Here is a 26,027-nt window from a genome sequence, read left to right as displayed (position 1 = left end):
GTAAAGTCACGTAGAAGGGAAATACTTTCTGATATGCTCCATGTTTAAGCACTCCATTGAGTGCTTAAACACATATTTTCACATCATTGAAATCATGTGAAAATGCATCATAATTATTTCCCTTCTACGTGACTTTACCGAAAGAACCAAGAATATTCTATCTGTGCTTAAATAACTGTGCATGCAGTGTCTGTTTATTGCTGGTTTGTGTGTGTGGTGAGATACACACACCAGCAATAATGAATTGCTTTGGAAGCAAGGGTTAGGGGGTCAGAGACTTGTAAAACTTTCTAACCCCCTGGGCTTTACAATGAGGTCAGGAAATGGCAGCACTGGAAATGGGTATGTGAACCCATCCACGTGGAACCTTTCATTGTTGTCTCCTTGATTGAGGTGTCACTTTTCTCCAGGCACACCGATTTCCTCCCGAAATATTTCCTAAAATTTAAATTTGCTCAACGTTCCGATGCACAACACCCCCATGATTTTGGGACTTGATGACGCTTTCCATGATGAGGTTGGGGACCCAGGACGGTTCAGATATAGTTCCCTACCGATGTTAGTTATGACTGGATATCAAACTCAGGTTAATGGGTTCATAGTGTAGTGTGCTAACCACTGCGCCACCATTACACCCTTTTCTTTATCTTCATAATGTGCCTCCGTGTGGGTTGTAAAATACTTTCTGATATGCACCGTGTTTGAGCACTCGATTGAAATCATTACGTCAAAATATATCATTGCATTATTGAAAAATTACCGGTACGGATATCGCATCCTCCGTTTCAGTTGTACTAAAACATCTTTCGGTGGGTGACCGTGACGCTGCCGTCAAGGTGCAGGGCAAGCCGCGGCCGCCGGACCCCGAGGAGGTGACGGACGAAGCGCTGCGGGGAATGTCCGAGAACATCCTGCACCTCGTCACCACCACCATCGACAACATACACGGGGTGAGCAAGCCGGACCCTGGTCTGGCCCGCTGCAAAGCCACCCGGCACGGAACTCCTTGAGTGGAATTTACCCATTGGAACCTCATTTGCCAGTAAAAAATATGATAATTTGGTTTTTTACCCGTTTATCTGGCAACAAAACTGATACCTTTTTTTTGGAATTTACCCCTTTTGATATTTGGCCCGCGATCAGCACGGAGTGGGAGGATAAATTAGGGAAGATATTTTTTACTCTTTGGTTCGTGATTTAATTTAGTTCTTTTTTCACTTTTTTATTTTATTTTATTATTATTTTCTACCTACGTGACTTTACCGAAAGAACCAACGAGTATGGATCCTTGCAGTCACGAAAATTTCAAATATAGAACGAATATATTTATTTATTTAAATTTGGGGTCAACTCGGCCCTTCCTTCCCCTTTGGGGACCGGAATAGAAGTACCACTTTGTCGAAAGTCACAACGGTGGTGTCTGTCATGTGGAGAAACTCGTCTCAAACACAGGAATGTCGAATTTCTAGCATCGGCTCGCAACTGTATAAATGGGATATCAGCATAATTTTATTTTTGTTTTAAATCAACATTCTACTGCTCTAAACCAGTGTTTCCCTGTGGTTCATGTACTCACCATGATGGTAGGTTACTTTTAATACTTGACAGTAAAGTTATGATTAAAAAATGTTCCATTAAAAGTATAATGATATATTATTTTAAATGTTAATTGTTATTATGTTATAACATCTTAATTTAATGTCTTAGTTGTTTTTTCCGTGTACATGGCATTAACATGCGTGCAAAAATATATATCTATTTTAAATCTCGCTTGTTAATACATTAAACCTATATATATGCTGATCATGGGTGCAAAGAACAATTGATAAAAATTTTATTATTATTTCATTATTTCCCTTCTACGTGACTTTACCGAAAGAACCAAGAATATGAATCCCTGCAGTCACGAAAGCTTTAAATCGAAACAATTTATAGGTCTGTTGAGGGTTGCACAACAAGCAGGTGGGCTGGGAACCGCTGATCTATACACGAAGCAACACGTGGTTCTTAGAGCCCCCGTGGCGGTTTGCATCGCTGGCCGCTGCCACCACGGCGCACCGTGAATCGGGGTGGCGTCTCGTGGCAGGTGCTGTGGCCGTACCTTCTCGGATTCGTGTGTCCGCTGCAATACTCGGGGGCGCTGGCCACCGTCTGCCGCAACGCGGCTTTCCTCGCTTTCAAGAAACGCGACGCTCAGGCACCCGACTACCTCCTCAACTACGAGACGCAAGGTCGGGATAAATGTACACTGCACACCCCCCCAGGGAATTCCTAGGCGAATGAAGATGCAGCGAGAACAGGAGGGAACAAGACTGTGAGATCACCATTGGTACCTCATTTGCCAGTAAAAAATATGATAATTGGTTTTTTACCCTTTTATCTGGCAACAAAACTGACACCTTTTTTACGAGGAGTCATGTTTGCATAGACCACAATACCTGCAGTCATAATGCAAACAAAAAACATGACTCTGATAATGTATGCACTGTCCTTGAAGTTGGGGTGTGGACCAATCAACTTCAAGGACAGTGCACACATTATCAGAGTTATGTTTTTTGTTTGCATTATGACTGCAGGTATTGTGGTCTATGCAAACATGACTCCTCGTAAAAAAGGTGTCAGTTTTGTTGCCAGATAAAAGGGTAAAAAACCAATTATCAAGACTGTGAGATGTTTACTTTTGGCGACGGATTGGGGAATACCTTCATCCGACAGTTGATAGATCATGTCTGATGATCTTCTTTCGTTTGGCATGTAAGCAACAGTTTGTATAGATGTCATAGTTGAATGTTAACGTCCTTCAAGCAATCCAAGGGGGCAGTCGATGCTTTACGGATTGCAGCGATACCGCCAGGGTGATGATGAACAATAGGCATTTTGCAGCTGAGTAGTGCAGTGGTCTATTGTCGAACGCAAGTGTAGTTAATAGGCAAGTAATACTGCATAAATTAACCGATTGTTATACTTTATTGCATGCACGGTATACGTATAGAATCATGCGCGTGATAATGTTACGTTTATTATACATTGTAGACTCATCACTAATGTTGCATGTACACTAATTGAGCCAACAGAATGGCACATGAGACTGAAAAATAGAAAAAGAAATAACTAACTTAAAGCCGCCATGAATCCCATTGAGGCCCTGAATCAATTTCATTTAATAGCTGTGGGGACGATTCATTGCATAGCTGGTATAGTTACCGCATTTTAAAAGGTCAACACTTTCATCCATCACTGTTGCGCTTCACAACATATGTTTTGTAACATTTTAAGTACACATGAAGAGTGGACACTGATTTGACAGCAAACAGCATGCAATGGGCACAACCTAGCAACTATCGAAAAGAGCCAAATAGAGAAAACACATTTATTCTAATAGCCAGAAACTTAGATAAGTAATATTTAAAAATACTTTTTTTTGAAAAACACGCTTTAATGGAATGTCCCGTACGAGTAATGGCAGAACTCCACGACTCCAGGAAGTGTCCCCGAGGCTTGCCATAACGTAAGGGACAGTGGTGATTTACAGCCAACGTCAGTTGAGCGTGGAGAATTAGACCCAAGCCGAAACATAACATAAAAAAATCGTTTACATTATTTATTTATTTTTTTATGATAGAATATAGTATTGTCACCAGTATGACATACGTATACCAAGTTTTCAGTCGATGGGTTAAAATTGAGTTACAAGATTTGAGGATACGACAACAGACAGTGAGTTTATCAAAAGCGTGTAAAACAATGTTTTAAAATATTTGTTTTTGATTTTTTATGATAGATTATAGTCTTGTCATCAGTATGACATAGGTATACCAAGTTTGCAGGCGATAGCACGTTGGGAAGTGGGTAAAAATTGAGTTGCAATATTTTTTGAGGATACGACAACAGACAGAGTGAGTTAAATAAAAGCGTATAAAATACGTTATAGTTTGTGTGTATGTTTGCATCTTAGCCAACCACATTGTAGCACCAGTTTGCTCTGCGCCATTTCATAATTTGTTTGCTGTGTTTGATTTTGTTTTTCCAGTAAATTTGCCGAAACCGCCTGCCCTGCTCACTCGATTGCTGGTGAGGCACTTTCCCGACTCACACCACTGCCTCCCCCAAGGGAAGGGCGTAGGAAGTTCTCTTGCGTCTCAATCGAGTTTTGCTTCCAGATTTGCAAGATCCGACGATGTCCGTCGAGTGCTCGCGAAGCTGTATTGGCTTCCGGTTGCTGAACGAACACATTAGGAGGTCGCACTCAATACACACAAAGTGCTTGCCACAAATGAACCAACATAAACTATCACGCGAGCTCTGGTCATCCTCGTAGCGGCTTTTGACTAGTGATCGAACAAGGGCGGTTACTGCATCACGCGCGTTCAGGTGTGCTTCTGTGGCCATCTGGAACGCTCTTCCTTCTGATATTAGGAAGCCACTGGATCTACGCACTTTTAAATCTAGATTGAAAACGAATTTCTTTAAAACTGCCTTTTGTGTTTAGTCGTCATCCCTCGCACCTCTGATTAGCACGGTTGGATACGTACGGTGCGAAATAAGTTCAACATACATATATCCCCAAGTATTTTGGCTCAGTCCTTCCTGGAAATAGACATTGGCATAGGTACTAAACGCAGTGAGGTATATTTGTGTTGTAGTTGTGAATTACAGTTTTGCGAAGAAATAAACATAACACGTCTTTCCCAGAAGGATGTGGCCGTCACTGTAGTTGTGTTTTTTTGCAGTGATTAATGTGTTGAAAAATCAAACAGTATTAATGACTCTAGATTTGAAGTTTTCGTGAAGTCACGTAGGTTAAAAAAGAAAACAAATAAATTAAATCACGACGTTTCGGAGACAACACAAGCTTCCGTCTTATTAATGACAACAAGAATTTAAATATTGCAGGGTTACATGTGCTGGTTCGTTCTCCTGTATGGATGTGGAACCCGGACAATTACAAATGCCCCACAGAGCAAATTACAAGCAACAGAAATGTGTTCTTTAAGAATGTAAAACAGTTTCACGGACAGGCAAAGGAGTAATGTAAGAAATGTATTATTGATAGCAGGTACAACAACAAAATTAAACATCAGAGAAATGCAAATTAGATTTCATGGACATGTAATGAGAAAACAAGAGAGACTGTATAAAATGCTTTGTCCGGGAAACTTGTAGGTACAAGAAGTCGGTGAACAAAGTTACATAAGCAACTTGAACAGTTGTGTGCAACTCAGAGTACACAATGCAGAGTTCTTGAGCAATATCACGGAGAGAGCTAAAGGCCATGATCGCCGATGTCTTTGAGAAGGGTCAAGTCACACAGTGCGATAAATTGAGGTTATTGTATTCCCAGTATTATTGTGTAACTGCCTCCAAAAATATTGAAAATCTTAATTTACGTTTATCGAAACATCGACTTAAAATACCGCAAGTGCGTTCGCGTTGCTCTGATCGTGGTGCTGACACCGGTGGTGGTGGTGGCGGTGGCGGCGGTGGCGGTGATGCAGGTGGTGTCGTCGATGCCGTGGGAGGGACCCGACCGGGGCGTCTCAGCTCTCCGGCTGCTGCAGGTCATGGCCGACAATGTGCACCCGTCGGCACGCGCGCCGTGGGACCTGCATGTGCCCAAGCTCGTCCAGCACCTGGAAGGTTTGGCCTCCATGAGCACGAGCACTTGCACACGCAAAGACAAGGATTCCCTTGTTTAGCCTTTAACACTGTTGGGGCAAGTGCTGTTAGCGAGCACCATGAAGGGTGGCACTGCACGCGAGGGGGTTAGGTGGCCAACGTCACATTCGGCTGCCATTGTTTCCTTATTAGTTATGTTTACACGCTGCACCAGGTACTCATTGGAGGCTCACTCGGTTCCTAACAGAGGCCCAGGATCGCTTAAAATAATCAGCATTTTTTTTTATTATGTTTTATCTTTATTATTTTATTACTTCCCTTCTACGTGACTTTACCGAAAGAACCAAGAAGAGGATAATCAGCATTGTTGATGGCTGATGGCAGGAACTTGGGTTGCCGGGCTCATAGCACAGCGTACCACCGTGCCCCACAGGAACATACACACGCACGAAAATTATTGCATTAATATGTTAGTGTTTATGATTTGTCCATTGATCCACAAAAAATATTTAGTGATCCACGTAGCGGCCACCACCGCTGGCCTGCGCACGGGCTGCTGCTGGCAAGTGCGCCGTTAGCGAGTGCCGGTGGTGGTGTTGGTAGCGCCACCACCGCTGGCCTGCGCACGGGCTGCTGCTGGCGAGTGCGCCGTTAGCGAGTGCCGGTGGTGGTGTTGGTAGCGCCACACGCTGGTGCCCTTACGTACCCAGTGCTGCTGTTCACACAATGCACAGCTTTACTCATTCAAACCAATTATTTGGCGATACTTCTTTGACAACGGCGCACAAACACAAGTAAAACACCCAGCGCACTCATCAATTATGCTGCCTTACGAGAAAAAGTGTATAATACGAGACGTTTTAGCCAATGGCCTTTCTTCACAGCGCATAAACAGAGAGTTTCTATGCCTCTGATCTCGCAATTTGCATGCTTTGAAGAAGGGTGATTGCCCAAAATGTGACAGATTTAATAGTTTTACTTTTAAGGCAGTGCTATAGACAAATGTTATACATACTTGTGACGGGCAGTGGTGGGGGATGCATGCTGCACCTGGCATCTGACCTCTGGCCAAGGAAGGGGGGGGGGAGAGCAAGGCACTGCAATGCTGGGATGTAAGCCGGGGCTACTCAATGCAAAGGTGCTTTTGCTATTTTGCTATTGGCAGAGTCTGAGGAGCAATGGTCACAGAAGAAGTGGGAAGACCTGCTTCTCAAGGTACCCGGTTAACACCGCCGCTGCATTCACAGTTGTCACTGTTATTGGCATTGCGCTCGTATAATGCGATATTATAGATGCCCTATTTTTATTATTGCTATTAACAAGTTATTGCTTTCATTGCATCGGCCATAGTTTCTCTCCAGCACCCTGGAGGCGATTGCCGACGATGGATGGACCTGTCACCTTGGGGAGGAGATGTCCAAGCAGCTGCCCAACTACAGCAGCGTCCCCAGAGAGAAGGTGAGTCAGGGTCAGTGGGGGGAGGGGGGGGCGGGGGGCGATCCAATATCGGCAGATTTTCTTGCAGCTCTGATCAGCTCGGCGGCCACCGTCGTGGTTTTTTCATCCCGCGGCTTGCTCACTTGCGCGGTGCCCCGTGCCCAAATGCCCCGTGCCCAATGCCCCGTGCCCAATGCCCCGTGCCCACTGCACCGTGCCCAATGCCCCGTGCCCAATGCACCGTGCCCAATGCCCCGTGCCCACTGCACCGTGCCCAATGCCCCGTGCCCACTGCACCGTGCCCAATGCCCCGTACCCAATGCACCATGCCCACTGCCCCGTGCCCAATGCCCCGTGCCCAATGCCCCGTGCCCAATGCCCCGTGCCCAATGCCCCGTGCCCACTGCACCGTGCCCACTGCCCCGTGCCCAATGCCCCGTGCCCAATGCCCCGTGCCCAATGCCCCGTGCCCACTGCACCGTGCCCACTGCCCCGTGCCCAATGCCCCGTGCCCAATGCCCCGTGCCCAATGCCCCGTGCCCACTGCACCGTGCCCACTGCACCGTGCCCAATGCCCCGTGCCCAATGCCCCGTGCCCACTGCACCGTGCCCAATGCCCCGTGCCCAATGCCCCGTGCCCACTGCAGCGTGCCCACTGCACCGTGCCCACTGCACCGTGCCCACTGCAGCGTGGCCACTGCACCGTGCTTGTACTCGATCTCAACACGCGCCGTGCCACCGGAGCCGCCTCGTCCTCGCACCTGCCCTCGTTACGGCCTCTTTAGGGGACCGCAAAACGAGATTTTAAATGAAGAGAATTGAAAACATGCGGGGGTGGGGGTGTGTGAGGGAAGGTGTATGGCTGAGATCTATGATGTATTTGGTTTGCTGCCTCATGTCAAGATGTAAATCGACACAAATTAATCCAATTTCGTTGCACCTCTGAAGCTAAGGAGAGCTGAGCCTGGTTAGTACTTGGATGGTCGATCTCCAGGTGAATACCAGGTGTCGTAGGCTTGGGCTGTGCGGTGGTCAGGAGTTGACAGTCACAGCAATGGGTTGAATACATCAGTGTGGGGCTCTCAGCGTTATCCCCTTACGTGTTTGGATTTTTTTTCCCAGGTTTACAAACACTCGTTCAGTGAATTGACCAAACCTCCCAATGCAGGAGCGACGTTCCTGATTAAAAAGTGTCTTGAACATTGACACTTGACATTATAATTATTGTGATTCATTATTATAACATCACTGTTCTAGAGATATGCGTGACACTGAAGCGATGTTCGCAGGTTTCCGGAGAGGGCTACATTGCGCCCACGTTTGACACTGGCAGCTGAGCAGAAGGCATGATGACTCTCTTATTTAATTGTGACCCCGTGCGCCAGGGCTTCCTCTACAAGTGCATAGGCGTGGTGCTCAGGCAGTCGACCAACAAGACTTTCGTAAAGACGCAGCTGCACACGATGCTGAGCGACGTCAAGCACACGGATACCATAGAGAGAGAGGTGAGCGCTGTTGTTGGTCGCCGCTAGAAAGGGCGTGAGCAGTGGTAGCCGCGTGTTGTTGTGCCGTCGGCGTCGTGCGACTTGGTTGTGTGTGCGGCAGGGTCTGGCTGTTGGCATTGGGTTCAGTGCCTCTGCTCACCTCGATGACACGATTTCCAAGCTGGAGGAAGTGGCCAAGAATGAGGTTCTTAAGAAAACGATCAACATTTTCAACCTTCTCAAGGTACATCGTCGAGAATGCCATTATAATCTCTTGCTCTTTGCTTCTGTCAATTGTCACGTAGTGGGGTGCTTTAGAGGCTGGATGGACTTCTTTCTCTGGTCATTGCGATCGCTTAACGTAGACCGACGTTTGTCTATTTTAGTCCTCTATACCATCAGTCCACGTCTTGCATGGACGACCGTGTTTCTTGCTCTGTCCACATGATAGCGCAAGGCCACCCACTTGTTTGCGTTTTGTTTGTTGTCCTTCCCCCGTACCCATGATTAGGATGGTTGGCTACGTAGGATGGGAAAAGTTCAACATACATACACATGTAGGCTTTCGCGACCAATATCATCAATGATATAGGTTTTTTTTTTGGGTTAGATCACGTAAATATAAATGCATCGTTAAATCTGCCACCACCCGACACGGCCAATTAATAAGGTTTGTCACGTAAACAGAACATGCCAAATCGTTACTCGTACAGCACACCGGTGTGTTGGAGAGCAAATCCACAACATTTGAAAACCTATATTATACATACACATGCGTGTTGGGCCCCATTGTCTTCGCACATCAACACCAAATAAACCTGTGTCTTTATCTTTTGCATCAGTGTCCTGGCCGAGAGTAAAAAAAAAAAAATCTCTTTTTTCGTGTTCGTTTTTTTTATTATTTGGAGTCTTGATACTCCCAAGGTTCCATCAGTGTTTATTATTAATGATTTATGATAATATTTCACCTGGAATTACCCTTGCAAGGTTGTCCAGGTTGTCGGCTGACTGACGCCAGATCAATCCTGCTCCAAGTATCTTTCTTTCATATTTCCTCACCGTTAGAATCGTAATGAAAATGTTTTAAGTTATACTCTTCACATTCATATTATGATTGCTCGTAAGACTTTGGCTATTGTGTACCGGTGTGATTGCAAGTCATTGAAATAGAAAATTATCTGCCACGGACATTTTGTTTTGTATGGTTACCAGGGTTACCTTGCAAAGGAGGTATTTTGCCGTACTAAGCTCCAACCTGGTTTAGTTGTAAGAAAATGAGGGTGTAATTGAAAGTATTCCATTCAATCAGCCTTTTATCCACTTGTGTAATCTTGCAAGTAGTATTAAAGGATCTTTTCCTGTCCAAATGTGCTGGTCTCAGGGTCTCTGAGCACCTAAGTGTAATTGCATAATGAGCAGGTCTCTGCATGAAACTGAGCGAGGAAATAGCCCATGTAATGATTTTTGTTAATATACATATATCGTTGGTCATTAGAGCTAGCTGCATAGAACTATGATAAAATGGTTATTAATAGTAGTAACATTATCACTACGATAAAAATAAGTCATGCATATTGTCATAAGTGCATTTTTACAAATGCATAATTTTAGCAAAAGTGTGAATTGTTTTTTTTTGCCGACTTACTTCACAAATCACTTTTCCACAATCATGGCCTGTACTGCTGCACTGTGGACCTTATGACCTACTTCCGTCTTCTCACCTGGTTTCAGTTTACCAAGCTGCATTGTCAAATCATTTACCATGCCCGGATCTGTATTGACAAGGGCGTTAGGTTCAAAATCAGGTCTGTAGTTCCGCTGAGTTAGGAGTGGTGGTTGCATGCTTGCGGTCCAGCCCTTTGGAGGTCAGGATTGGTGGATTCACCCAGATTTTGTCAAATTCTCCAAATCCACTGGACCGCAATAATGGCCAGGAGATGGCAGTGCAACATGTGGGTTCACGAACCTATCCATGTAGGTTTTCTCTGGATGCCCCAGTTTTTCTCAATGAAAAATACTCCTTGAAGTCTTTCTGACGAGAGGACCTTCTGAGTAACTGGCTACTATAAATTTCCACGTGATAAACCACTTAGTTGAGCTCTCATTTGTATCCAGGTCGCTTCTGAAAAAGACCTACATAGGTAGTAAAAAAACACAGTCTTGATACTCGGCGAGACTGTCCTCGATAAACAATTACATTGTCAGCAACTCTTACTAAAATATAGTTTTGCATGTAAGGAACCAAACCAAACGGAACAAACCACGATATTTTTTTTTTCAATCGTTTTTGAAGGACAAGTCGGAGGTAGACGGTGAGAAGGTGAGGAGCACCATCATCCTCTGCTACGGCTACGTGAGCATGTACGCGCCGGCATCCCTGCTGCCCTCGAGGCTCGAGGCCACCATCATCAAGAACGTCACCGTGCTCTACACCTCCAAGGTACCGAGGGCGCGTGCCGCAGGGGCCCAGCCCCCCCACCGTCTGCCGGGAAATTGCGGCGTCGCTCGCTCGGGGAGCTGTCGTTAATCGAGCTCGCGATTTGCGTAACTGCATTTTGTGGTTCTGATTAATGATTTATATTTGTTATGCTTGTTTAGCCAGGTAAGCCCCTCACTCAAGAGTCTCTTGACTCTTTTTTTTGTTTGTTACGAGGGTCTTGACAAGACTCCGCAGTAGGGGGGCGATGATATGGGGAAACCTGGAGGAAAAACCCACTTTGAACAGGCTAAGAACATACAAACGCCACGCAGAAAGGCGCCCGAGTTTGGTATGGAAGCCAGGCTCCTAATTGCTGTGAGGCACAAGTGTTACTGCTGCGCCCACCCTGTTTAATTGTGTCAGATCACACCCTAACGCCCCCACCTGCTTTGTCCTTCAGTGTAAGCAGAGCAATTGTATCAGAAGCTGCCCCTTGGACTAGCAACGTTGTTTCTCAATTATTGAATTTCATTTAAAGTTACGGATGAAGCCAGATTCCCCCCTCCCCCACCCCTTGTTTTTATATCACGGTTACCGAGCAAAGGCCCAAAGGCCCAAATTGCCAAGCGTCCATCAATACACAGCCCCTATTGGGTGTTTAAGAGGTAACACGTTTTTTTCTTCAATTTTAACAAGGTTATAAGAACTTGCAAAAAGAGGCGATGGTGCAGGGAATCCCAGAGGCGAGCAACACAAGGGAAAAAGTTTCATAAGACTAATAAGGGTTGTTTTTCCTTGTTTGTCCCCCGTGGCTAGAAGGTGAAATGGCATAACACTTTGTATTTACCAGGCAGATAAACACACCATTGGACCAAAGATAGTGGTGGAATATTATGGGATAGTGCTCGGAGACAAGGGTAAAACCAAACAAAGTACAAAGAGGTGAACGCAAGAATGAAATACACGACGCAGAGGGCAGTCAAGAGTTGAGGGCGGCCGTGAAACCGTTGAGTTCTCCAACAGGTACAATTAAAAAAAAAAACCCCGTCTCGGTGTCGCGTGCCTCGATGTTGACTGCGCAGGTGCGAAGCACGTTTTGTGTGAGATAACGCGATGCTTTATCGCCTTGTAACCAGATCCTCGGGATTGGTGTGGCCGTGAAGGTACGGTAACTGCATTACCATCGTCCCTGGGTGTTCTCCTCCCAGCGCAGCAGGGGGCGCTGTGGGTCTATCCTGTCCTCTTCGCTGCAGCAGTGAATTTGCGGCCGCGAGCGCTTCGCTGCTTTGACATTTAAAAAAGAAACCAGGCTGGCTGTTCATTCCACGCACGCGTTGCAACGTTGCGTGCACAAGTTACAGAAGCTTTGAATGTTAAATGACGGCAATCGAATGGGATTATTACACGAGAACTAAAGACCCTGCGTTCCGTTGTTGCGATGGAAATGTTTACTGTATGGTACTGCGTTACTCCGTAGGTCACGCAGTCCTGTCCAGCCAATTAATAATGAATGCACTGCATGGCGTCTTTCATTCATTCAATCATTGTGTAGGGTGCCTACAGTGATAGTGAGTTTATATGATGTTAACTAAGCCACCCACTGCTTAGAAATATTCTAGCAAAATTAAATACATTTGTCTCCATGAAACACCCAGCCTTGTCTTTTTTTAAACTGGTCAAAGGTTATCTAAGGTCCTCACTCAAACATTCTGAGCACACTGGTTACACGAACGCCTGCCATGTCTATACACAGGGGAAAATGTCCTTTTTCTCATCCATTTTCTGTTATGCATCACGCTTACGTACGCGCATGTTTTAAAACTTACTTTAAAACTCGATAGAGAGCTCTGACCATGGAACCGATTCGAAGATAATGTAAAAGTATTCAAGCCGAACTTGACATTTTTTCCTTCGAGTATTTGATTGAAAGGCTGTAAAAGCCACATTGTCAAACGGCTGTTTCACACACACGCACATCTGAACTTTTACAAAGAATTCACCAAGAGTGTGGCAGGGCAATCGCCGTCAAAGATTTCGGCAAGAGATTGCCGAGTACCTGTCCGTCTCCTTTTACAACAATCTCCCCTCGTGCCTGTCGAGCCTGATGGTCCATCGCACAAAGTCGCCACAGGCTGAGGAGCGCGTGATGCAGAGCTGAAAAACTTCAGAAAAGCGCTGCCTGCTTTTGGGAACTTTTGGTTGGGAAATTTGGGTTGCTCGCAATCATTTTAAAATCCTGAAATCTTCAATGAGGGTGTTGGTCCTGGTTTTTATGTTTGAGTATCCTTGCTGGTGAATTTCAAATTAAAATGTTTGTAAAAAAAATGTTTTAAAGAAGGTCTGGGAAACGTGGCTTGGTTTGACCTGGTCCCCCACCTCATGGGTTTTAAGGCCCGGCTCTCCCAAGTGTTTTCGGGTTGTGCCACGCGTTGTTGGCTCTGATGTCTTCGGGAAGAATCTCCCAGCAGCGTGGAGCGAAAGGTAAAGAAGATGTCACGCCGAACAACGTGTGGCACAAACCAGAAAACACATCGGATAGCAAATGAAGCACAATCATAAAAATCCAAGGAGGGTGGTTTAAGGTCCTGCTCATAAGACCAATCGGGAGGCACATAATTGGCCCAGGCATTGTTGTATCGACACCATCGATGTACATCACTTACATATAATGTAATGTTTTGGAAGGAGCATGATGTTTGCCGCTCTGCGGTAGCCATTTCTTTAGAACAAATTTGGAGAAATAAGAAATACACTCAAATTGCAACTGGTTTGTTTAAAATGAGCAGGGCCTGTAAATAACTTGAAAAAAATTTGGGGGCCAAAGGTACAACGTTGGTGAAAATTAACTGCGCTGTTTTATAAATGTTATTGCGAAAGCAGTGCAGGCTCAAACATGGGACATTTCATTACACGGTATAACTTTATATATTATAGCAATAACTTATAGTCCATATTCTTGGGTCTTTTGGTAAAGTCACATAGATAGGTTAAAAGAAAATCGCAAAAATTTAAAATTATTTTAACCTATCTACGTTACTTTACCGAAAGACCCAAGAATATGAATTCCTGCAGAAAGCTTCAAGTCAAGAACTTCTAGCCCCTTGACAATTCACTGCTGGATGATGTCATCACATGCCATGCTGGATGGATAATTTGACCATTTTTCACGAGGCTGGTCAATGCGGGGTTGACGTATTGGACGCTCTGCGAGACCGCTGCAGATATCACTCACCGCTGATGTTAGCCGTGGCCTGGGAATCGAGCACCGTTGCCACCGCTGGTCACCAATTGCCATGCTCTTTGATGGCGTGGCGACCTTTTGTGAGCTTACATTCACAGAACTGCTCTTAAGGGCTACGGTCATCGAGGGGCCTTCCCCCACGCCCTTTCACGGAAGCTCGTAAACCTCAATGGAGATGTCCTTCAAGTTGATTGACGTTACGGCGATGAAGTTTGTCTGCTTGAAGGAAGACGTAGCCAATCAAACAAACATCTATTGTAGATACAAACTTAGGCGGTGTACCAGGCTGTAAGACGCAAGTTTTAATATTCCTTCATGCTAATAATGGCTCTAAATCATTGTCATACGCGTCACCGTAGACCAGTGGAGACTTGTCATTGGCATGTTAGTTCGTGATGTCACGGCGATTCGGACTGGAGTTCCGTAATTACCGTCAACATTTATATCCGTCCATTCAATATCTGTTTATTCACAAATGGAGTTTCAAACGTATGTCGGATGGCCCAGCATTAACAGCCCTGGTACATTTATGCAAGAGGAGAGACTTTTGGCAAAAGTGGGGGGGGGGGGGGGGGGCAGGGGTTGAACCAATATTCGGTGCACTGTGTCAGCACAATTTGAGAGCCCGAGTTCAAATCCAGGTTCTCCTCAAGTGCTGGGAGTTGGAAGTTGCCCAGCCCGGTCACCAGTGACTGCAAACAAAAACCACCGTATTGAAATTTGGTTTTTCAATTTGGCTTGTTCCAGCTCGTACGACAAACACTTTTGCGTAGCACGGAGAGATGCGTTGTCCTGTTGTGGATAAAGATGACTTTTAGAGTAGCTTCAGGAAACTTTAATATTCTGAGCCTTGTGGTCTGCTTCCAGGGCTAATCTTTGACGCAGAGTGGTAGCGCCTGCTAGCTGCACGAGTTCCAAATGGAAATTTTCACGTCACAACGCCAATAGGACAAATTGTCATTTATAATCGGCAGAAACTTGCAACAATGTGCAAAAGCTCTCCGATGTGTTGTTGGCTTGTTACCGCATGCTGTTCGGTGCGATGTGTGCCGAAGCTTCCAGCACGTCTTGCGAAACGACAGAATCGGATTAGAATCAGAATCTTTATTTATATTGCCAGAATACGATGAGCTATACAGCTCTTTTTCAAAGATGTCCAGTAGGGGCGGGTAAGGAAATTACAACAACAAACAATACAAAAACACGATAGGAGATAAGCAAATCACAAAATATTGAAATACAATTTTTTATAAGTAAACAATTATTATATTTTACCAGGTGAAGTCCACTGAGCTATTAGCTTCTTTTTCAGAAGCGACCTGGCCACAAATCACAGCTCAACAAAGTGGCTTATCGCGACAGCTCTTACAGCACAACCGCAAACAAATCTGCGCGGTGCCGCAACTCCGAAAAGCATTCCATTCTATTTTCTTGCGCGTCCTCCTGTTCAACATCGGCGGCCGCTTGACGCGAGTGCCCGTGTGTCGAAGGACTTGACGGTGAAGCTGAGTCTCATCAAGACGGTGTCGCTCATCGCCCAGGCCGTGCACCCCTCCAACCTGCACTCCGCCTTCCAATTCGCCAAGAAACTCGAGCTGCTTCACCTCATGCAGGTGAGCAGCGGCGCTTTGAAACGGTGAAACCGTACCTCTGACAAAATCGCCGATGGGAGATTTGCCCACGTATGGTGTTGTGGATTGTTAATCGAGATGAATTGCATCGAATCTGCGCAGTCGATCCAAAATAAATGGATATAGAAAAATACCGGCTTAATCGTAATTTGCGGGTTAATCGCTGTCAATTCATTGCCGACCGATTAATACGTGGATCGAGTAATGATGTGACACGCCCTCTTAAATTGATTGACTCGTATCAGCAAGATCGGTGTGATTCCATCGCAGGATAATGCCCGAGCACTGTCCATCCGTCTGTCTGTATAACATGGGGTCGGCTCTCACTTAGATAATGCATTCCAAATTACACTTTAGTGTAATGTTATGTTGCGATTACGGGCTTGCCCTTTAGAACACTAGCCAAATTGGGAAGCATTGCCTAAAGGACACGGTAATTCAACTTTGTAAATCACAAAAAAAGGAATTCAAATAGATTGAACCACACACAGAGGTAGATTTGAAGTTTTCGTGACTGCAGGGATCCATACTCTTTGGTTCTTTCGGTAAAGTCACGTAGGTATAAAATAAATTTAATTACGACGTTTCGATCGCAACACAATTAACCGTCATCCGGCGGAACCGATACAGCAGGACAACTGCAGGGATAAAGCAGGACAACTGCTGATTCCTAAACTAGTAGTTGTCCTGCTGTATCGGTTCCGCTGATTCCTAAATCAGTAGTTGTCCTGCTGTATCGGTTCCTCCTGATGACGGTCGCTTGTGTTGCGATCGAAACGTAGTGATTTAAATTAATTTATTTTATTTTATACCTACGTGACTTTACCGAAAGAACCAAAGGGTAACACACAGAGGTGTGCAGTATTGCATGTGTCGTGGTCAAGGTTGACACCAAGGTTGACACAGGTCACACAGGTCACACAAGCTAGGGGAGAGGTACGTACTGGTCTGGACCGGTCCGGACCGGCAGGGACGAGAGGTGGTTGGAACCGCTCTGAGGGGAGGGGGCTGGCGAGAGCCAGGGCCCCGAGACACCCCCGCCCCTCAGAGGGAGGAGATATAAGACGGCTCCCGGAGAGCGGAGGGGGTCAATCTGAGGAGAAGCTGAAGGAGGTGCGGCCGGAGATCCTGGACCCCCAAGCCTCGAGGATGCCGCCCCGCTGGGACTGAGTGGGCTGAGTAGCTATAGGCTAGGGAAGGAGAGTAACTGGGTAGCTGTAGGCTAGGGAAGGGGAGTAAGGAGAAGAGAGCCGGAGGCTGTACCTCCCTAGGTTGTGTGGTTGGGCTGTTCCCCCAGTGAGTCCGGAGGACTAGTGTTATTGGAATAAAAGCGTGTGGCCTCTACGAAGTCTCTGCCTCATTCAAGAATACTACAACTGGTGTTAGAAGCGGCCAACGAACCTCGCCAACATGGAAACAAGACAGAAAGCGCTCACCAGGGGCCAGGAGAAGGACGTCGAGGGCGACGCTGAGCCGGAGTCGGGAGCGCCATTTCCGGGGGACGGGTCTGCAGGGGCGGGCTCGGGTTCTCCGGGGCCCTCCAGGAGTCCGCCGACGTCGGGATGGGCGATCCAGTCGGCCCATGCCCGGCTGGCCGATCTCCTCCATGCCGCTGCCTCCATCCTCGACGAGCTCACGCTGGGGGGAGCGGGAGCACCGGGTGGAGAACCAGGCCGGAGGATGGGACGGGTTCCCGCCGAGAAACGCGCCATTCCCGCGCAAAATTTTGACATCGCCTCCGGAGGGGGAAACGTCACTTCCGCTGGGAATGCGGCCGCCGGAGATGACGTCACTTCCGCCGGGGGGGTCACCGCTTCCGGGGGAAATGACGTCACCCGCCCAGGAGGTCATGGGGCACAGGTGACTCGCGTCACATCCGGCATCGGCGGCCTTACATCGGGAGAAGCAGAGTTTTCGGGTAGGTGCCCGCCGATTTGGTCGGATATTTTGCCGCCGGAAGATGCTTCAAATACTGCACTTGGGACGCTGCTGTCTTCAAGGGGGGACTACATCCCGGCGCTGCAACAGCGCTTGCCTTCGCTGCAGGTTTTCGCGGCAAAGGGGGGGGACTGGGCTGCTTTTTCACGCCGTTTCGTGGCAAATGCCGAGACGGCTGGGTGGTCTGCCGACATCGCTCTCCGAGCCCTGCCTTCCGCCTTGGACGACGTGGCCTTGGCCACGTTCCTCCTTATTCCACGGAGGGAGCGCTCCACCTTGCAGGAGGCCCTCAATCGGATGGCCTTAGTGTATGGACCTCCATCCGAAACAAGACATCGTTTCGCCAGTCGGAGGAGGGAGGCGGACGAGACACCCCTCGCCTATCAGAGTGCACTGATGGCGTTGGCTCAAGCGGCCTATCCTCGAATGGACGATGTGGGCCTGGACTCCATAGTGCTTGAGAAGTTGCTGCTGCTGGCTCGGGAACTGAGGATTGCCGTCCACGTCAAAGATGAAGCTAACCTTTCCTCGCTGGGGGCGGCACATTACTTACACACAGAGTTGCTCCTCCAGCGGGATGGGCAGGTGGCGGCGTGCGCCGCTGCAAGAGTTGACGAGGTCCCGGATACCCAGGCCTTCGCGTCGCAGCGGGCCGCCAGTTGGAGGGGGGCCGACCGGCCTCGCCAAGGGGAAACCCGGAGGAGACACGGATCCCCGCGGGCGTGGGCTCGCGTCACGTGCTACAACTGTGGCCAGCTGGGTCACCTGGCATCGGGTTGCCCAGCACCCCGGCGCCGAGCTCCGGGTCGTCCACCATCGTCCGCCCGTCCACCGGCCGCTCCACAAGAACCCCAGGCATGTCGCGACACCTCACGCACACGGTCCCTGCCCACATCTCATACACCGCATACACCGCCAATCGGCGCGCCACTAAATCGCGTTGCGTTGAGGGGGGGGGAGCGGAACGCGGCTGATGTTCGGGGGCCACTTCGCGCTGTTCAGTGGTCCGAGTTGGCCCACAGGGTCGTGGCCGCGGCGACGGGCTCGTCGGTTATTCTCGGGGATATTGAGGGAATTCAATTTCGATTGCTGGTCGATACGGGAGCTTCGGCTACTATAATTTCAGACCTCATATACAACGTGTTACCAAAGAGATGTCAGGCCCTCACCCCGTTCTCCGTCCCTTGCTTTGCGGCGAATGGGGGTTCCCTGGGGATTATTGGCCAAATAACTGCACAAATTTGTATTGGCGACATTAAATTATCTGGTCCCGTTTTGGTTTCCGATGCCTTGGCCGTTCCCTGTTTGTTGGGTACGGACTTCTTGGGGAGGATGCCCATCAAAATTTTAATTGACAAAGGCTGCATCGAGCTTCCTTCGGGCCGCCGGATGGCGTTTCTGCCCTCACCAAACCGGCTGCGCACAGCTTGCACGACTGTTCCGGCTATGGCGTCTGAAACCGTGCGGATTCCGCCGGGTGCGCAGATGCTAATACCGCTTCAGTTACGCAATCCACTGGAGGCAGACGCTACGTCGGGGGTTTTGTTGTCTCCTTCCAATACGACCGAGCGAGGGTTGGACCTGGTGGGTGCACAAACGCTTGTGCCTAGAGATGGACAGCCCTTCATTCAGGTGCTGAATGCGGGGTTGCGGACGAAGGTCGTGCACCGAGGGGCTGTCATTGCACATGCGTCGCTGCCGCTGCACACTGACTCCGTCGCGGCTCATGTCGGTGAGGCACCGGCGTTCGGGACGCAGGTGGGTGTCGATGAGGCATGGATGGATTCTCTCTGTTCAGGGGCTGAAAATCTTTCAGAGTCACAAAGATTAAAGCTGCGCATGTTGCTTCGTGAATTTCCCGATGTTTTTAGCAAACACAAATTCGATGTTGGGTGCACTAATCTATTGAAACACCACATTGATACGGGAGATTCCGCTCCCATTCGGCAAAATCCGTTCCGATTGAGTCCGGCAGAGAAGGAACATGTCCGGTTGGCAGTGAATGACATGCTTGCCGCTGACATTGTGGCTCCCTCCAACAGCCCATGGGGTGCGCCGATTGTGCTTGTTAAAAAACATGATGGCAGTTTGAGGTTTTGTGTGGATTTTCGGAAGCTTAACAAGGTTTCGCTGGCGGACGCGTATCCGCTCCCTCGCATGGACGAGTCGCTCGATGCCTTGGCGGGGGCACGGTATTTTTCAACCTTGGACCTTTTGTCGGGGTTTTGGCAACTGCCCTTGGATGACGCTTCCAAACCTAAGACCGCGTTTCGTACGCCACAGGGCCTTTATCAGTTCAATCGGTTGCCCATGGGATTGCACTCAGCTCCAGCGACGTTCCAGAGATTGATGGAACTGGTCCTCGCTGGCCTGCAGTGGGACTCTTGTCTTATATATCTGGACGACGTGATTATTTTCAGCCGTACGTTTGAGGAACATCTGGACAGACTGCGGGCTGTATTTCTCAGAGTGCGATCGGCTAACCTTAAATTTAAGCCTCAGAAATGTTTTCTGTTGCGTGAATCGGTGCGGTACCTCGGCCACGTTGTCAGTTCTACGGGTATAGCCACCGATCCTGCTAAAACTGACTGTGTAAGAACGTGGCCCACGCCCACGTCTGTGGGGGAAGTCCGCAGCTTTATAGGCTTTGCGTCCTATTACCGCCGGTTTGTTGAGGGGTTTGCGACGATCGCCAAACCCCTTCATGCTCTGACGGCTAAGGGGGCTAAATTCCATTGGGGGGAAGAGGAAGACAGGGCGTTCAGGGCGCTTCGCGATGCCCTTGTCCGAGCTCCTCCCTTATGCTATCCCGATTTCACATTGCCCTTCATCCTGGACACCGATGCCAGCAATACCGGCATCGGCGCGGTGCTTTCGCAGGTGGTCAACGGGGTCGAACGGGTCGTTGCCTACGGCAGTAGAGTCCTGTCTCCGGCAGAACAACGTTATTGCGTCACCCGCCGTGAACTGCTCGCGATTGTCGTGTTTGTTCAACAATATCGACCGTACCTATACGGTAGGCATTTTACGGTTCGTTCAGATCACGCCGCGCTACAGTATGCGTTGAAAATAGACCAGCCGTCCGGCCAGCTGTCACGTTGGCTTGAGGTCCTACAGGACTACACGTTCACGGTGGTGTACCGGAAGGGGACACAACATTCAAACGCGGATGGCTTGTCACGCCTCCCTCCGGGTGATGGGTGCGCGTGTTTTATGGGCTCGGGGAGATGCAAATCGGCCACGAGTACCGCTCCGGCTTCCCCCTTGGCGGCGGCAGCAGGGGTGGTCGATGGGGAACCTGTCACCGAGGGGGACTCACAGGTGTTGGTCGCTCGCGACTCGCTCCTCGATCTGCCTCTGGACGAATGGGGACGGTTCCAGATGGAAGACAATTCCCTCCTCAGGTTACGCCGTCGTGCGGAGAGAGGGGGAGATTGTCAGGGAAGGGTAGGTACTGTCAGCTTGCGGGAGGGTCTCCTCATGTCATGGGACGCCAGCTCGGGGCGTTACAAAATCGTCATCCCCACCGCTCTGCGGGGCAGGGCCGTGTGGGCGGCGCACGAACGCATCCTGCATTTGGGTATTCACAAAACGCTCGCTACACTGCAATTGGATTTTTTTTGGCCGGGAATGGCGCGCGATGTCGCCGACCTTTTGAATAGTTGCACGCAGTGTGCGCGGCGGAAACACCCGGCTAGGGCGGCTTGCCCACCCCTTCAGTCCATTCAGGTGTCCCGGGTTAACGAGCTGGTGGCCCTTGACATTCTGGGTCCCTTCCCTGTCACCGCTCGGGGTAATAAGTACCTGCTGGTTGGGGTTGAATATTTCACCCGTTGGCCTATGGCCTGGCCCCTCCCCAACCAGTCGGCGGCAGCCATTGCGGAGGCGTTTCTCCAGGGCTACGTCCTGGATAAGGGCGCCCCGGAACGGCTGCTAACCGACCAGGGAAATAACTTTTCGTCCAATCTTCTGCGGGAGGTTTGTGACCTTTTGTGCACGCAGAAGGTCCGGACTTCCCCCTACCACCCGCAGACCGATGGTATGGTCGAACGTCTACACCGGACCATTACCTCTATGTTGTGTCATCAGGTAGACGACACACAGTTGGATTGGGACCTGAGGATTCCCGGAGTTCTGGCCGCATATAGGTTGGCGCCTCACGCGGCCACGGGCTATTCGCCCTTCTACTTAATGTACGGCAGGGATGTCGACCCCCCCATGGAGGTGCAATTGCGGGTCCAGTCGGCGGCGTCTCGCTCGAAACTGTCTGAACACGCTCAGTTCAATATTCGGAAGTTGGTCGAGGCGAGGGTGGCCGCGCAGGAAAATTCCAGGGCAAGGCAACGGGCCAATGAGCGTCTGTATGATCGCCGGGTTACGGGGTATAAATGGGCGGTAGGGGATAAGGCGTGGCTGCACTGCCCGCAGGTGCCGCTGTCAACGTCATCGAAATTGCTGCGGCCCTGGCGGGGGCCGGTCGACATTATTCGGGTCGTTCGGGACCAGTGTGTTAGGGTCGCGTGCGGACGGCGTTCTTGGTACGTGCACCCCTCGCGCCTGAAGCCCTATGTCACACCACGCACTCACACATCTTCATCTCGCAGGGGCCGGCCGCGTGACGTGTCCGGCAGGTTGGGGGAAGGGCCTCGCGACCCCCTTGTTGTTCCGACACCCCCTGCCACTCTTTCGGATGCTGCAGGTGTGAGTCCACCTAGGGTGGCCTCACCGGAGGAGCGGGAAGCGAGCCGGCCGCCTGTCCAGCAGGAAGACGGCTCACGGGCTTTGTCCCCGGGGCCTCGGGACGTGCCGGACGCCCGTCATTTGGGCCCTCCTGACCCTCCGCAAGGAACGCTGGCCTCTGGCGATGGACCCGCCACACGGACTCGTTCGAAGGGTCTCAGGTTCTCCTGAGACCTGTCGCAGACACACTGCCTCCTCGCGGAGCCTGGGTGTTCGAGTCACCTTGTTCGTTGGTGTGGTGTGTCCGCGGTGTTCTTGTGTACAGGGGGGTTGGGGTAAATTATTGGGGACGGTTGTGGTTGCTGTTCTGTTGTTGTTACTGTTGTGTTGAGGCTCACGCATTGTTCTTGTCGTGTTCAGAATTCCTGGTTCGCGAGTTAGGGTTGGGATGTGGATAGTGATGCAGCCGGGACGGCTGCGTGCTGTGTAGGGGGGGGTGATGTCGTGGTCAAGGTTGACACCAAGGTTGACACAGGTCACACAGGTCACACAAGCTAGGGGAGAGGTACGTACTGGTCTGGACCGGTCCGGACCGGCAGGGACGAGAGGTGGTTGGAACCGCTCTGAGGGGAGGGGGCTGGCGAGAGCCAGGGCCCCGAGACACCCCCGCCCCTCAGAGGGAGGAGATATAAGACGGCTCCCGGAGAGCGGAGGGGGTCAATCTGAGGAGAAGCTGAAGGAGGTGCGGCCGGAGATCCTGGACCCCCAAGCCTCGAGGATGCCGCCCCGCTGGGACTGAGTGGGCTGAGTAGCTATAGGCTAGGGAAGGAGAGTAACTGGGTAGCTGTAGGCTAGGGAAGGGGAGTAAGGAGAAGAGAGCCGGAGGCTGTACCTCCCTAGGTTGTGTGGTTGGGCTGTTCCCCCAGTGAGTCCGGAGGACTAGTGTTATTGGAATAAAAGCGTGTGGCCTCTACGAAGTCTCTGCCTCATTCAAGAATACTACACATGTATAAAAGCTCTCAGCCTTATCCGGACCACCAGTTCAAGATGATTGAATGTGTGGCGATGTTGTCATCCTAGGCCACCGACTCAGAGAGTTGAGATAATGTTGCCATCCCAGCAGACACTGCTGCCTGTCGGGATAGCCGCATTCTCAACCCATTGAGACGGCCACACATTCAGTTCTGTTGAGCTGGGGTGGGCTGGATAAGGCTGTTCAGTGTGTTACCTGGGCACGTGACAGTCCCCCAACCTACAACACCTAGCAAGCACTGCTGGTCACCCATCCAAGATTAAACTTGACTCTCAGTCCTGTTTCCCTTCTGATATCCAACGATATCAGGTGCATTCAGGGTGGCTTGGTCTTGAGCAGCCGGTCTCTAACCAGAATTTCTCACCGTGAGTAGTGTCACCCAGGAGGAGGTTTCATTCCCATTGAGGGGGGGTCACGACTCGGGTCAGCAATAAATAAATAAAGAGATACGGCTACTATTTGAACGCTGCAATAAAATAATGTTACGTCCATCGATTGGCAGACCTTTCAAGTCTCAAGGCTACACTGTCTTGTATCGCAGTAACATTTACACCTTCCCTGGGCCTTTCTTGCGCGAGCAATTGAGAGGTTTTTTTTCTTTTCTTGCCACACAAAAGGTTTTTTTTTGCGTTGAAAAGATTTGAGAATCTTCATTCCCTGCTATTACCCAAAACTACGCTTCAGAAGGTCCATTTCCTAAACAAGCTCCCAGCATATGGAGCTGTCATGCCAAACCACGTGCATTACAACCGCTTGGTGCATAGTCCGTCCTGTGCACGTCTGCACATCGGGCAGTCCAACGCCGCCGTTTGTTCCTGTCCATGGCTCCGTAAAGCACCTCCCAACGTCCAGCCCTTATTAGGAAGGTTACACCTTTGCTATAGCCGTCTTTTGTTGAATGAGCCATGCCAGTCCCACGCCTGGATGGAGGAAGAGGAGCTTACGATGGGCTTGAAAATTACACGGGTTAATACAAATAAAAACCCTTGCTGCATTCGAAACCACGCCACGATGAAACTGAGCTATACAGCACAACCGTGAAAACCTACGCAGTGGGTGTAGCGTTGAGCTCGCAACAATCGTGGTTCAATGTGACCCTATTCTTCTTTACCCCCCCCCCCCCCCGTCTCTTCCATGTGCAGGAGATGATCAAAGCTGAGCCGAGCAGCTCCCTGTCCACACTAGTCAGGCAGACCGCGCTCACGGCGTGCTCTCACCTGGTGTATCCTTCGCACGCACGAGGGCCAGGCCAAGCACCCGTTGCCTGAAAAAGTTTGGCGCACGGGCCACTTCTGAAGGTCTTTTGCTACGACGTCTGCTTAGGGCCCCGCTCCTCTATTGGGGAACAAACTCGGCAGGCTCTGGCAACTGAACGCAGCGAAGTCACAGTAGCAGCGCACGTGCGATCGGAGAGAAGATTGCTTGACGGCAGAGCCGCCTTTATATTGTTAAATTGTGTTGCAGCAACGTATATTTATTTCCCAGCGAGTGCATAGAGCACAGTTGGGCTAAAAAGTAGCACGCAGATTCCAGTATCAAAGCTTTTTCTTTTTACTAACCCAGTATTAGGGCTGTCATTTCTGCTTTTGTAATGGCATGTTCAACCGGCTGCAAATTTGCACCCGGCGCTTTTCATCACAGGGGCCCCATTGTATTTGGACGGGGCAGCCAAGTAAGCCGCTCGCATTCAGTTTGTGCCTTCCACATTCATCATCATTATCATCATCATCGTCGTCAGCCGTGATCAATCCACTGCTGGATGAAGGCTTCGCCAAGCCGCCACCACCACTAACAACAATCCGTCCAACACTTGCACGTGAACCGATCCCATCGCTTCATCTCCTCGGTGGACCCCCCGCTTGGGCAGCACTCCATTCCTTTAATCGGTCCAAATGGTGGCCTCGGCAGAAGGCGTCTCTGCTCCCGTGTTCTCTCTTGTGAGAGCGCCGTATCCGCGGAGCGAAAAGTGAGTAAATGTCGTGGCGACGGTTGGGTTCACACCTTGACAGCGGGGCAGTAAGCTGGACCCCCCGCTGGCAGAAGTTGACTCGGTGGAGCTGATGAAAACCTGCTTGTACAGCGTGTACATCCTGCCTCCGCTCCCCTCCGACCGCTCTAGGGACGACGCCGTGCCCGACGGGGAGAAGAAAGAGGTAGGTTGACCAGTGCATGGTGGTGACATGTGGATGGTGGTGACATGTTGACATGTGGATGGTGGTGACATGTGGATGGTGGAGACGTGGGAGGGCGGAACACGGGATCTGGCCCGGCCTTTTGCTGTTGCCGAAAGTTTTATAATTTTGGGATTGGTTGAAGAATAATGTTGATGTTACCATTTATTAGTTAACGTAAATAACTGTGTTTAGCGCACTGCGCTATGATCACAACTTGAGTTTGAATACTGGTGACGACTAATCATCGGGGGCGAGTGACATCTGAAATTGTCTTGAACTACTGGCGTTGGCCAGAATTGTGAATTATGGTCAAACAGCCCCAATGAATGACACGGTGTTGGTAGAACTTCATCGAGCAGTGGATCTACAAAGGA

At 49.5% G+C, this 26,027-nt stretch overlaps 1 protein-coding gene across 5 annotated transcripts in view; it reads left to right on the top strand.

The window, feature by feature from the left end:
* The window catches only part of MROH1 (maestro heat like repeat family member 1), a 73,654-nt gene that overhangs the window by 20,433 nt on the left and 27,194 nt on the right, over positions 1-26,027 (top strand). For 4 of the 5 annotated variants that reach the window (XM_078875675.1, XM_078875674.1, XM_078875677.1 and 1 more), the window contains exons 13-24: positions 837-950; positions 2,087-2,231; positions 4,031-4,071; positions 5,496-5,637; positions 6,782-6,831; positions 6,967-7,074; positions 8,439-8,558; positions 8,659-8,781; positions 10,831-10,977; positions 15,688-15,810; positions 24,622-24,701; positions 25,497-25,632. In XM_078875675.1, the coding sequence (XP_078731801.1) occupies positions 837-950; positions 2,087-2,231; positions 4,031-4,071; positions 5,496-5,637; positions 6,782-6,831; positions 6,967-7,074; positions 8,439-8,558; positions 8,659-8,781; positions 10,831-10,977; positions 15,688-15,810; positions 24,622-24,701; positions 25,497-25,632 (1,329 nt within the window). The remainder of the gene's footprint in view (positions 1-836; positions 951-2,086; positions 2,232-4,030; positions 4,072-5,495; positions 5,638-6,781; positions 6,832-6,966; positions 7,075-8,438; positions 8,559-8,658; positions 8,782-10,830; positions 10,978-15,687; positions 15,811-24,621; positions 24,702-25,496; positions 25,633-26,027) is intronic. The other variant, XM_078875678.1, reaches the window with a different exon arrangement.

The sequence above is a fragment of the Lampetra fluviatilis genome, chromosome 42, assembly GCF_964198595.1.
Source record: "Lampetra fluviatilis chromosome 42, kcLamFluv1.1, whole genome shotgun sequence".
NCBI classification, from domain to species: domain Eukaryota; kingdom Metazoa; phylum Chordata; class Hyperoartia; order Petromyzontiformes; family Petromyzontidae; genus Lampetra; species Lampetra fluviatilis.
The sequence above is the reverse complement of the archived record's forward strand: the minus strand, read 5'-3'. Positions and strand labels throughout refer to the sequence as shown.